We start from the raw sequence: 13,012 nt of genomic DNA, 5'->3' as shown, positions 1-13,012 counted from the left end.
CCGGGGCCCCGCTCCCCCTCAGCTCCCCCGGAGGGCGGGCGGGGCTGAGCCCCCCGCGCTGCCCGGCCCGGCCGCGGAGCAGCAGCCCCGAGCGGCCGCTCTCGGGGGTTCCCGCCTCGGTGCCCTGGAACGGAGCCTTTGCCCCGGGGGTTTCTGCCGCCGGGAGGAGGAATGTGCGTGTCTAATGCGTTTGTAGCGTTGTTCTGGGTTTCAGAACAGGTTTGCTGAAGCCCGGTTACTCGGTGCTGGTGGTCTCGAGTTCGTTCGCATCTGGTGTTGAAGGGCTTATTTCAAATAAACGTTCTCGTTGGGGTTTTTGGCCGTTCTGCTGCCAACGTGCTTCTGTGGTGCGTCCCCTTTTGAACGACACATTCAAAGAGTAACTGCTGTGTTACCCGCACGGTGCACAGGCTTGGAAGTGACCCCAGGTCTGTGTCTCTGGCACAAGCTGTGAGTTGCCCTCCGTGGTCCTGAAACTTCTTGTATGTTTCTTGTATATTGCTTGAGTATTTCACGTGGACTGCGGGGCCTGCTGTCACCAGGACTCACTTAATGCTTCCTGAAGTCTCCTAGGAAACCTTGCAGGCCTTTTTGAGCCCTTGGTTTGTCTTTATCCTTTTAGTTAGTGCCCTTCCAAATTTGAAGTAAGAATTGCAAAAACTTTCACATGAATGAGGAGAGACAGTTTTACTTACAGAAGCAAACAGTCAACTTGGGAAGTCTTGCTGCTCTGAGTTCCAAAGTGCTTTTTGGGAGCCAGAATCATGTCATTTACAATGTCAGGTTTGCTGCTAGTATGGAATTAGTTTTCCCTCCCGGCCTCAGATGTTTGGAGGAAGAATAACGAGTGCTGTTTGTTAGTGCTGTTGATCTTAATATCCTACAATATTTACTTGTATCCCAGTATCTATTTTAATTATGTAGGAAAGGATACTTCGATTTTGTATAACTTATGACAGCTTTTATTTGAATGCTTATGGGCTGAGATTCAGGGGACAATGTATGTAAATAAAAGAAAACCATGTCAGGTAGAAAGCTGAGGGAAGAACAGGCTCTGTTGCATCAGTTTCTCATTTCAGAGACCTACAACTTCAGCCCTGGTTGGTGTTTTCTAGTTCAAGTTGATGCCAGCACTAATCTGTGGGTGCCAGTAGTGACTAGCACATGGGGGTTTGTACCCTTGCTTTTAGTGTTTTCTCAGGACAGTGATGTGTCTCTTTAGTGAAGCAACTGGTAGATCACAGATTGCTCTGAATGTTTTGCTGATGACTTTCTATATATTTCCAGAGTCATGGAGGACTTGGAAGGTAATACCACTGTCTTCTCCACCCTGAGATCCCTCAACAACTTTATTTCACAGCGCATGGAGGGGCTGTCCGGGCCGCCTACTCCAGGATCGTCTCAAAGTGCCTTGCAGATTCAGTACCAGCAGAGGATGCAGGTGAGATATCATCAGCTTGGTGATGCCTGCAGTACCACTTCAGTGTGGTTGTAGACTCCTTTTGATTCCAGGAATCGGCATTGATTTCATTAAGATTTGATAATTCTTAAAAAAATTGATATTAATGCAAACTCAATAGTGGAAGCCTGGTTTTGGTGAACGTTCTAGAATCTTAGTTTTTTTAAAGTGTCAGGCATATTTATTTCTGTTTTGTAGAAACTCAAGAAAGGTGCTTTGAATTTCTTTCCTGCCTGTTATATCTGTACACCAGCTCAGGAAATTAAATTCTAAGTTGTTTTCATATTTCTGAACAAAGAAGCTTTATATCTGTCAGTATTTTTTAAGCAAGTAATTTGTTACTTTTTTTCACAATCTTCCTTAAAGTTTCTTTGCCTGGACCCACACTAGAGACTTGTACTGAGTTGGCTCTGGTGTGCTGGCCAGTTGTGCTTTCTTGTACACTTCTCTTTGTATCCATGTGGGTTTTAATTACTGTTTTTTGTAAGCTGCCTTATGCTCATACAGTATAGACTAAGCTGACATCTTGGATCATAAGGACTGTTTATTAGGCTGGAGTAAAGTTTCTCTATCCTTTATCTTAATATAATTTCTACTTTAGCGTCTAAGTATAAAATAAGTTTGCTGTCTTTTTACTGTAAATCTTCTTTGCATTTGGAGTGGTGACAAAAAATTATGCATTATCTGTCTTTGGTACATCTCTTTACAGAGATGGTTAGAGAAGGTGCTCTCTGGTTAGAGAGTCTTCATCATGCATTGAATGTCTGTTACTCAGAAGTGAGGTATTCTATTAATATTGGCTGTGCTCTGAGGTAGTTTGAATTTAAAAAAATGAAATATAATGTTGTAGCAGGTAGTAGAAAAATGTTGTTTTGCTCAGCAGTTGATTATCATGGGGAGCACAATCTCTGCTTCATCATGGTTTGCTGCTGTTACTTTCATGAGGCTTGGGGAGTTCATAATTAACCTTTTCTTAGCTGGAGAAGTATATTCCATCAGACTACATCTAAAGATTGAAGGAGAAATTCTGAATGAGGAACTTAGGAATGTTAGTTGGAATGAAGTGAATTTTTATTTGATGTGTTTCTGAGTGTGTTGTTGAACTCTTGGTTTCCCCACCTGCATCTGGAGTGAGAAGGCAAGTACCACAGACATGGTGATAGATACCTTGTAATTTCTGAAGTGTCATGCAAGTGTTGTCTGAGTAGTACAGAGTGGGAGATAAGGACATAATTGCAGTGCTGTTAATGGTGTTTAATGTCTCTTTTCACACATGAACTGGCCAGCTGGAAGAACAAGCTGGGCATATCCACTCCAAATCCCAGCTCCTGCAGGTGGAACGAGAGAAGATGCAGATGGAGCTTAGCCACAAACGAGCTCGCATAGAGCTAGAGAGAGCAGCTAATACCAATGCTAGGAACTATGAGGTGAGTGTAACAGTTGCAGATGGCTTGATATCATAGTCCTGAGTCAGAACCTACCTGGTGGGTCTACATTGGTGGTTTAGTTTGGATCAGGGATATTGACTTGTAACATGCTGCAGGAGTGTAGTCCAGAAGCAAGCTTCGTGTTCTCCAGCTGCTAATGGATACTTCAGAGCATGACTTCAGTGAATCTGTAGTAACTGCTCCTGGGATGCATTTACTGTGTTTGCATTTACTGCAGGTGTGATGATGCTGCAGGTGGGTGTCAAGTTCTCAGTACCAACTGTTTTGCTCTTCAGATTCCCTCATGGTGCTTTGCACTAATTTGCTACTGCACACAGGAGTGTCAAGGTCAAACCCTTGCTTGGTTGACAAACTGATGAGCTCATTACTAGATTCTGTTAGTTTAGTACTGAAGTTGTCATGAGTAGCAACAACAAAAGGGATTTGTCTGTTTCTCCCAGAGGTATTTGAGCCTTTTTCTCCCAGATGAATTTAAACTTCTGCTGGCACAATTACAACCATTCAGTCTGTGTGACTGTAATTAATTGGGATGACTGCAGTGCCAACCATGCATGGTCATACCAGAGAGCTTGCACTAATAAAACAATGAGCCTCACTCAGGGAATATGGCTTTACTGGTTTCTGGTTTTAGGCCTGTATATGTTTACTTAACTACATTACTGAAATAAGCAGTAGATCTGTGGGTTTTGTAGGAAAATAAAGGTCTTGGATGTAGCTGATCGTGTAAAAAGAATCTTTTTAAAAAAATAAACATGTTTTATTGTATTTTATGAAGGCAGTAGGTGAAAGATTTAGTGTGTAGTTATGAAATAGTGAGTCAGTGACTAAATTCCTTGTTTGTCTGAAGTCGGATGATGTGGGTTCAAATTGGAATGTAGCTGAGTCAGTCACAGAAACTCTGAAATAAAGGGGAACAGCATTAATCCAGCACTGTGGTAATTGCCCTGCTCAGATTCTGTGGCTTTTTTGAGTCATGTGGATTATGATTTTAGGAATTTCACATTGCTTTGTTCAATCCATGCTTACTATGTAAATATGTGTCTGGGTTCGTTTTGGTTAGCAAAGCGATTTACTACACGTTTTTTCAATAGATGTTAATCAATTTGTGGTAGGCATAAACTGAAATGATGTATGAAATGTTGTCAGAGTGCAAAAACATTTATTGTATTCATTGATAATACTGTGCATTTAAACCTAGTTTCTATTAAATAGTCTCATACAATTTTGAGAAATTGCAAAGGGAAGCTTGTCTTCTTAACCCAACTATTGAGATCTGAGTTCCTGAAGGTCAATTTTCTATGCATGGGTCAGCTTTAAATTGGAGCATCAGATGTTTCATCTTTGATTCACTGGAGAACGTGTAGAGGAGTCTGGTGAAGCATGTCTGTATTCCTCTGTCCCTGTCTTGGTCTAAGATCTCTGGAAGATTCTCTCTCTTAATGTTGTAGCTCGGTTGCCCTGGGTAGTTCCTTGACATTCAGTTGCTGCTGGTAAGATTTTTTTCCCTTGCTGGTGGGTTAAGGTTAAAGCTGTGGTCCGAGTAACATTGGTTCGTGGTGATGCCTTGGTGACCACAGTAGTGAGGAATGGAGGCAGGAGAAACAAAAGTGGCTTCTTCTTTGTGCTACTTTCTTCTTATGTCTCTTTGCATTTTTTTTCTTCCTTTGCAAGCGAGAGGCCGACCGTAACCAGGAGCTGCTCACACGCATCAAGCAGTATCAGGAGAAGGAAACAGAAGCTGAAAATAAACTGAAAGAACAAATGGAGATGAACAAATCCTATAAGAAGAGCATGGAGACTATGAGTAAGAAGCTGCAAGAGAAGGAGAGCAAATTAGCTGAAGCTAATGAAGTAAGCAAAGAGTAATTTAATCCATTCATAGCTTCAGGTGACTTTGCAGTTCTTGTGAATTGAAATGCCCTTTCTAATTACAAAAAACCTCATGTAAAATTGGCATCACTGTGTTCATCGTCTGGAAATTAATAAATCCTGGTGGTGTGTGTCTTTGCTGTCAAAGTTTCAAACCTAACCAAGTCCAGACACAAGTGAGCAGTTCAGATGATGTTGCTGTGTTGTTAACAGTGAGAAGTTTCTTAGGTTTATATGGAGTCTTAAATGCCCATGAGTGCCACTGTAGAATGAAGGCTTGGATTACAATTTCAGTTCTTTTGGAGGAACAGATAATCTTCTCAACCTTTTCTGGTATCATTATAGTTAAGTACAGCTAGTTAATTTGTCACTGTTCTGTTTAATTTGGTTTCCTGCACCAGTTGTGGTTCAACACTAAGTCCATAAGCCTTCTTCTGCCTAGATGTGACTGGAAATCTATCTGTGTGATAAAGCAGGTACACTGATGTAACTGATTTAATGCCAGTTACCAGTGATTGAAAACAGGGAGACAGTGATGGCAAGTGAGAGAAACCCACATGTGAAATGTGTGCAGCAGTTATATCTCTGTGTTCTTTTTGCTTCCATATCCATCAGTATGAAGACGAGAACCCTACATGTTTCTCCATCAAGAGATGGAGAATATGTTTTCTATATATATAATGTTTTGAGATTATCCTCTTTTTTGTTGTTAAACAGAGCTGAGCAATGGCTATCTGTAACAAACCTATGGGTTTTTCTTCAGACCTAAGATATCCGTAACAAAATTTTAAAATAAACTGGCCTCTACTTTTAAGGAAAGCATAATTCATTTGGTATTTGGTTGAGGCAAACCCAGACATTTTCGATTTTTTAACCCAGACAAAATATATTTAGAATGGTTGTGGGATGATTTTTTTACTTTATTATATACTTGTGTTTTTATCATCATCTAGCTTTGAAGTTTGGTGTTTTTCATGCCAGTTTGAGGTCACCCACTTAATAAGTAATGGAAATGGCAATTTGGGTGACAGATGAAAGTGACTAAATTATTTTTTTCTTGCCTTTGTTTTTGAGGTGAGTTAGCAGGTCTGAAGGTTTGCAAGAGTATGGGATTGTTTCTACATTCAGTGTTTGTACTTTTTAGTTGGTTATGATTTCTGTCTGTCACCATCCATAATGTCCAGCTTGGAGACTCATAGGCTTGTGTTTATTCTTTCTTTCCATTGATTCAGACAATCACTGTATTAAAAGGGAAAATATCAGAGCTGCAATGGAATATAATGAATAAAGAGATGCAGATGACAAGCCAAGAATCTCAGAAGCAGGAGCTGATGGAACAGCTGGATGTTCAACATAAGTAAGCAGGGGATGAATGACTGTAGGGAGAAAAAGGCAAACAAAGCTTCAGTCTCTTGCAGCTGTCATCACTCAGAAAACTTTCAACAGTGTTTGATTTCTGCTCTTCAAAGGAGCTCTTTGATCTGGATGTGCAGGTTATAACCATTGCTTGAAACTAGCTCTGAGGTGCAATTTAATTGTACCTTGACAAAAAAAAAATACTTGAACTTAAAATCTCAGTGATGTCTCGTGTTCATGGTAGAGAGTTAACAGAAGGCATGTGGGTGGGAAGGCTAATCTGAACTTACAGACTGAACAGAACAGAAATACCAAGCCTTCAATCATAGTTGAGGGGTAGTTGAAAGATATGAGTGTGTTTTTTCCTTGCTTACTAGGTTCAACTTTTTGATTTCAAAGGTGCTATTTATTCACTGTGAATGTACACTGTTGGTGTCAGAGTTAAGGCGCCTTGATTTCTGGATATTTCTCAGGATGCAACTCATTATTAAAATGAGTGTTTTTGCCCCTAAATTAGAGGGAGATTATATGAGTTTTAAACTGTGAGAGAGATAATCTTCTGTAACAGTAATATTAGTGGTATTAGAAAATCTTTGTCAGAGATGCTTCTGTATGTCAGTTATTTCTGTTATGTGGTTCCTGGGTGCTAATTGGCTCTTCTTTTTCCGTCTAAAAGGAAATGGCAAGAGGCTAGTCAGCAAATCCAGACCATGCAAGCAACACAATCTCTACTGGCAGAGTATGAACAGAAGATTAAGGTAGGAAACTTTGTGGCCTCTGTAAAGCTTTACATTTTACTTTCTTCCATGGAAGAACAGAACAATGTTTTATTTTGTTTTTTAAATTGCTATTTATATCGCAGAAATTAAAGGTTAATTTGTCTTATAAAAATGTGACATGGTGGCCAGCAAGAGGTTGGCTATATTCAATTGGATGGGGCAGGCCATCCATAATTAGACCCTTCCACAATGACACTTTTCATCTTTGTTGTATCAGTTGATTGAGGGGAAAAAAAATCCACCCGTGCTTTTCTCTATAGCCTTATGCCATGCTCTTGAGAAGAGCTCTGTTGGCTCTTGTGCCACAGCACAAGATTGCTCTGCACAAGATTGCTTCTAAAGCAATTGCATATTTTCAAATGATGAAGGATGAAGCCAGCAGCTACAATTATTTTTCTGCTCCCCAGAAAATCTTTCCTCTGGAGTTTTCTTTAGCTCTTTTAGAAAGTGCAGTGAATTGCAAAGCTTTCAAAACCTCACTGATTTAAATGTGAGTATAGAAATGCTTTATGTCTTTCCAAATTAACGTGTCGGTTGGTGGGAGTATCTTTTTCACTTGTCTTTTCCTGGAAGTGGTAGATGTGGAGAGTTAGTTTGGTTTAGCAGGTGCTGATAGTGGCATTGCCTGTGATTGCTGGAAGGTAAAGCTCCACTGAAGGCCACCCTCACTGCCAGTTCTGTGATTGCAAGAAGAGACTTCCTCTATTAAAAGATCAGGAAACAGGGTATCAGACTGAAGTACAGCTCTAAATATTTTTGTTTTGAGGAAAAAAAGTAACATTTACCATAATGCTAAAATGCACAGTTATGTTCCTTTTCACTCCTAATTCTTGAAGGCCATCTGAGTGTCCCTCTCTACACTTCATTGGCTGAGGGATAGAGGACAAGAAAAGCACAGACTAGGTTTAATCAATAGCAGAAGGTCCTTGTAATGAATAGCAGACATCCTTTTGTTATCAACTTAGGGTGAACGGGTGTAGAGAAGAGGCCAGCCCAGGTGTTACAGGTGGAACAGGAGTCATCCCCACTTTGAGCAGTGGGTGGAACCAGATTCCTTACTGAGTTCCCTTCCAGCTTCATTCCAGTCACTGGTTTGAGTTTCAGAAGTACAATGGAGAAGTAACTCTTGTGAGTTCCCGGTTACTCATTGCTGTCCTCTTGTCATCCCACCTTTTCCAGGATCTGGAACAGAAGTTCTCCCAGCAGGAACATGATGCTCTAATTGTCAAGAACATGAAGGCAGAACTGGCCCATTTCCCAAAAATGGAGCGGGAATTGCGCCAACTGAGGGAGGAAAATGCCTATTTCAGGTGAAAGAAGGGCTCAGTCCTTGAGAGTGTTATCTTGTATCCTTCTGTCCTTGCTACAATTGCACTAGCTGCAGTTTCACATCCCTCAATTGGGCTTTCATATGGGAAACTTTAGAGGGAAGTTAAAATATTTCATATAAATACTGTGTATGAACTGGGCAGTGCTGTGATGGGTGTTGGGTGGGAGGACTGGACAAGGTCTGGGTAATCTTCCTTAACATAGCAAGAATGCATTGATCCTTCTGGATGATGGTATCTGTTTGTTAGAACAAAATTCAATGTTTAAAGATAATGATGAACTCTATACAGGTCTGGGAAAGAAATCCCTGCACAGAGAAGAGACAGCTGAACATTTCTATAATAAATGTTTTTGCTTAGTGATTGTTACCACTATTTTAAAGGCCTGTTGTTCCAGCAAAATATTTGGAAGGTTGTTTGTTTAAATGTCTAAAGCACTCTGATCAGGCCCTTGGTAGAGTAGACTCTCTGGGTTTCTGAAGTGACAATTAATTTGAAAAAGTGAGTTTCTACATACTATGATTGAACTTGCCTTAAATATATTTTTTTTGAGTAAATTTGATTTCCAAATTCTAGTGCATCTTTAAAAGAAAAGGAAAAAAGCCTAAATTACATGAGTGATCTTGCCAGCTTTTTCTTATTCTAAAATTAAATTATTTACCTGGACTTTTTTATTGCTAGTTCTTAATTATAGTTCTAAATTGTTTATCTTGGAATTTTTTCTCATGCTTATTTTTTGTGCCCAGAAACACAATACCAACAAATCAGAGGTGATCTGTATTTTAAGCAGTTTTATCTCACCCTTGCACACCTCTATTAAAGTACAAGCAAGCAGTCTCAGTGTTTGTTCACCCATCACAGAGTACTCAAAAAGCATGAATATATGCTGCTTGCTGTGCTCCAGCCCTGCATTCAGCCTGACTGAAGATGACAGCTGGGAGTCCTTTGCTGCCCTTCATGCTGTTTTTCCAATCAGTAAAGCAGATATAAAACTTCAGGTTGTTTGGACATAATTAGGATGGCACTTAGAGTAGAAAAAAATCAGTTCAATAAAGCTGCAGGTTTTTTTCTTTGCAGCAAAGGTTACACAAGTGAGTGGGTTGAATGTCATAATGTCTGCTCAATGTCATTGGATACCCTTGTAATTCCTTGTGTATCTGGGAGTTTGTGAGTTGCATGCCTCTCTTCCTTACAGGGAAATGAAAGAAAATAATGGATTGCTTAAAGAGGAGGTAGAAGGTCTCCAAAGAAAACTGGAACGCTATGAGAAGGTGCAAGCACAGCTAGTGACCATTGAATTGGAAAATGAGGTGAGAAGCTGAGAACGTTTGGTAGATGAGCAGAGTAGGGGTTTCCTTTGTGGCCTGTTCTTTTAGGGACTTGTGTTGTGTATTAGTTGAGCTATGATACCTGTTCTAATGAATGGGTTGGAACCAGGCATTCCCAAACTTAGATGTCAGCATGAGGGGAGATATGGCAATGAAGGTGAAAAAAGCAAAATATCTACTGTTCAGCTGGAGAGTTTGTGTAAAGAACAATCTCATCATAGTGTCTTTTGTGGCCTTGCAGTTCTTCTTTTGCTTCTGCTAGAGATGCTTTCTTTTGGCATTAAGCTCTGCCCAGAAGTGGCGCTGCTGAACAGGTGTGTGGTAAGAACCATGATACTCACCTCAACTGCTGGCAGTGCTAATAGGGTCAGAATGTGGTCTCAGATGAACAAAATAGTCTTGATTCCATATCACCCTATATCAAGCATACAGTGAGTTGTCAAGAGATTGTGTAAACTTGTTCATCTGCAGAACTACACTGATGTCTGATCAGATTTAGAAAAACTATCTGGTATTGACTGAAAGTAAAAAGCTGTAGGAGAAACTGGAAGTGGAGAAATGGGAACTTCACCTGCTACAGAACTAGTGTTGAGACTACAGCTTTCTTCTTCACTGCCAAGAGTCTAGTCTACCAAGCTCTAGTACAGTGATGGTAGCTCACAGGGTTAGATAACCTATAGTTGCTGAAATGTAACACAGGTTCTGTGTGTCACAGAGCTGTGGTGACAGGGAAAGTATTTGTGAGGGCTGGAGAATGACAAACCAAAAGAAGATCATGAAATCCAGAGGAGGGGAAGGAAAGACATTGACTTGAATGGAGGATTATGAGAAAAGTGTGGAGAATAAGCTGTTAGAACATTAGTCTGTGTCTCTTAATTTGTCATCTCTTACCTCTTCTTTTCATCTCTACTTTAGAAACTTCTGGGAAAATTAAAAAGCTGGGAGAAGGTGGACCAGAACATTGGCTTGAATATCAGGTATGTGCTCAAAGCTCTGGAGGGCGCCGAACCTTTTAAACCGCTTTCCTCTCCTCTTAATCATCCCATACCTGAAGTGTGTTGGTCATGCTTGCTATTTTTTCTTCATCTTGAAACTCTAGTACTTCTGATTATATATGAAAACAACAAGATACAAACTGTTACAAAGTATCTATGAGAGCTAATAAATGTTTTTCACCAAGTCAGCTTGACCAATGTCTCTGAGGCCAAGGTTCAGTTTCTAGTTTGAAGTTTTTGTGTGTGGCTACATTCGTGTTTAGTTAGAGATTCTGCTAGCTCAGTAAGTGAACTTTTAAGAATTTTAGGTTATGTCTAGAAAATAACTTATGTTACTTGTAACAATTTGTTGTAAATATTTATTTGGAATCTGGAGAGCAAAATAAATCACCAGATCTTATTGTGACGTTTCTTCACCAAAGCAGCTGAAGAACAGTTGTTAAGGTAATTATTTTGTCTAGCAAGAGAAATGGAATAAACTGTGGGAGGGGAAAAAAACCCTCTAATAGTCTTTTGTAACACCAGCTAGTCTCTTTGTGTACTGTTACTTAACAACTTTCTGACATCTGAACCAGATTGTGTATGGTCTCTGATATGTATGTGGTATAAAGAGAGGTTGGAAATGCTGCATCTTCTGATAATTTTCTTCCACTGCAGAGGGTTTTATTTGTAGCTACAATGCTCTTGTGTGGTGTGTGTTTCAGCACTTCTTTTCCTCCTAAATATTTATGTTGTTCCTTAATGCCAGGAGAGGTGCTTGTTTGTAAATAACTGCCTTCAGCTGTCACACAAACCATAGAATGTCAATTTACCAAATGTTTCTTTATTCCATTCATAACATGCTCATCAACAAAGTTATGTCTGACACTGCTGGGAACGTTTGAAAGTAGGAGTGTTTGCATATTGTACATATGGTTTGGGCACATGTCTGCTTTGGGTAAAAGATACTTGGATTCAACTTGGGAAAGCCCCTATAATTTTCACAGTGTTTTCTGTTTAATGAGGATAATGTCTCTCTTTCTAGAGGCAGGCCAGAGGAAACCTGCATTTAGATGAAGCTGGAATTGTGCTGAATCTCCTATAGCAAGGAGTGGAAAGAAATAGTTTGAAGCCTTTTCATGAAACCTGTTCTATCAGTGGAGTAAAAGCTTTTTACTTACCTCAAGCTGTTAAAGGCTTAATGAGGTAATTTCACAGTAGGAGAGAAATGGAACCAAGTGATTCTGCCAGTTGAAGTCTAATAATTCCTTCATTTAAAATCAGAATATTCCCTTCAAAGTGTTACGTTTTTGATTGGGCCATATTGTTTAGTGCTATTAGTGGCATCTTCTCTCACAGAAAAGGGAATTGCTCTTGAGAAAAAAAATAAAATCATCTTTTGCATGCAATTGTAGCAAGTGGAACTGAATGATTTCCCCCTCTTTTTTTTTTCTTTCTTACAGCATGAATTACATTAATTTTCAGTCAGGGTTGTGAAGATGAGAAGAGATCATTGTTCAGGCTCCTGTAGTATGCTGTTGGTGAAAGTTTAAGAACAGTTAATTGCTCATTTCATAGTAGAAGAAAATAGGAACAAGTTGGATGGTTGTCCCAAAGAGCCAGAGCAATGTGCTGTTTCCTAATAACTAGATAAGCAGGGGAAAAGGGAACACATTAGGATTTCTCATCTCTCTTATGTTCTTCATTGGTACAGAGGATGTGAGAGATGTGCATACATCATGTGGGATTTTAGGAGAGGATGGCTTTTCATTTCCTCCAGCACTTCCACAGGGCTTGTTCTGTGTCTGCTCTTGGTGAATTCTGTTCATTAATTGCCTGGTCCCAGCAGGCTTTTTGTCAGATTGGCTTATGATCAGACCTACTTGTGTAATTTAAAGTGTGATTTTCTGTAATAACTCTTGAAAAGGAGGTGCAGCTTTTAGCAGTGAAGTGGTAATTCTACTGTTTTAGTACTAGTCTCTTTTTGGTAACTGTGAAAGAGTGTTTATAATGCTTCACCTTTTGGGGGGAAAACAAATTCGTTAACAGTTTACTCAAAGGCTGATCTTACATTTGCTAGTTCTGAATTCCACTTTTAAGCTCTTGTGTTTTCCTCTTCCTCTCATAAACTATGGAAACAAAGACAGCTTTAGCTCCAGAGCATGTAGCCGTGTTTGTGGTGTTGTGCAGTATTCTTTTCAGAATTTACCCTTGGGTTTATGCCTGCCTTCTACAAACATTCTATAATGTGCTTTGCACGATACTCAGATAATAAAACAGTAAAAACAATAGTTATATATGGTTCATGATACACATTATGAATCTACACATTCTTTTTTTGTGATTAATTATATGTCCTTTTGATATCAATCTTCTTACTGCCTGCTTTTCAGTTTAGTTGGCTGTTTTTTATCATGGATGTAATTTTGTCTTGTCTCTTTTGCATGTTACTGTTATGCTGCCAGAGATTT

The 13,012-nt window shown here is 39.6% G+C and overlaps 1 protein-coding gene across 1 annotated transcript in view; it reads left to right on the top strand.

Annotated features, from left to right (window-relative positions):
• The first annotated feature begins 1,291 nt into the window (after window positions 1–1,291).
• The window catches only part of MAD1L1 (MAD1 mitotic arrest deficient-like 1 (yeast)), a 353,023-nt gene continuing 341,302 nt past the window's right edge, over window positions 1,292–13,012 (top strand). The window contains exons 1-8 of the mRNA XM_010003276.1: window positions 1,292–1,441; window positions 2,746–2,886; window positions 4,579–4,758; window positions 6,009–6,133; window positions 6,809–6,890; window positions 8,091–8,221; window positions 9,435–9,549; window positions 10,483–10,544. Of these exons, the coding sequence (XP_010001578.1) occupies window positions 1,292–1,441; window positions 2,746–2,886; window positions 4,579–4,758; window positions 6,009–6,133; window positions 6,809–6,890; window positions 8,091–8,221; window positions 9,435–9,549; window positions 10,483–10,544 (986 nt within the window). The remainder of the gene's footprint in view (window positions 1,442–2,745; window positions 2,887–4,578; window positions 4,759–6,008; window positions 6,134–6,808; window positions 6,891–8,090; window positions 8,222–9,434; window positions 9,550–10,482; window positions 10,545–13,012) is intronic.

Source organism: Chaetura pelagica, unplaced genomic scaffold (genome assembly GCF_000747805.2).
Source record: "Chaetura pelagica isolate M959 unplaced genomic scaffold, ChaPel_1.0 scaffold138, whole genome shotgun sequence".
In the NCBI taxonomy this organism is placed as follows: Eukaryota; Metazoa; Chordata; class Aves; order Apodiformes; family Apodidae; genus Chaetura; species Chaetura pelagica.
The sequence above is the reverse complement of the archived record's forward strand: the minus strand, read 5'-3'. Positions and strand labels throughout refer to the sequence as shown.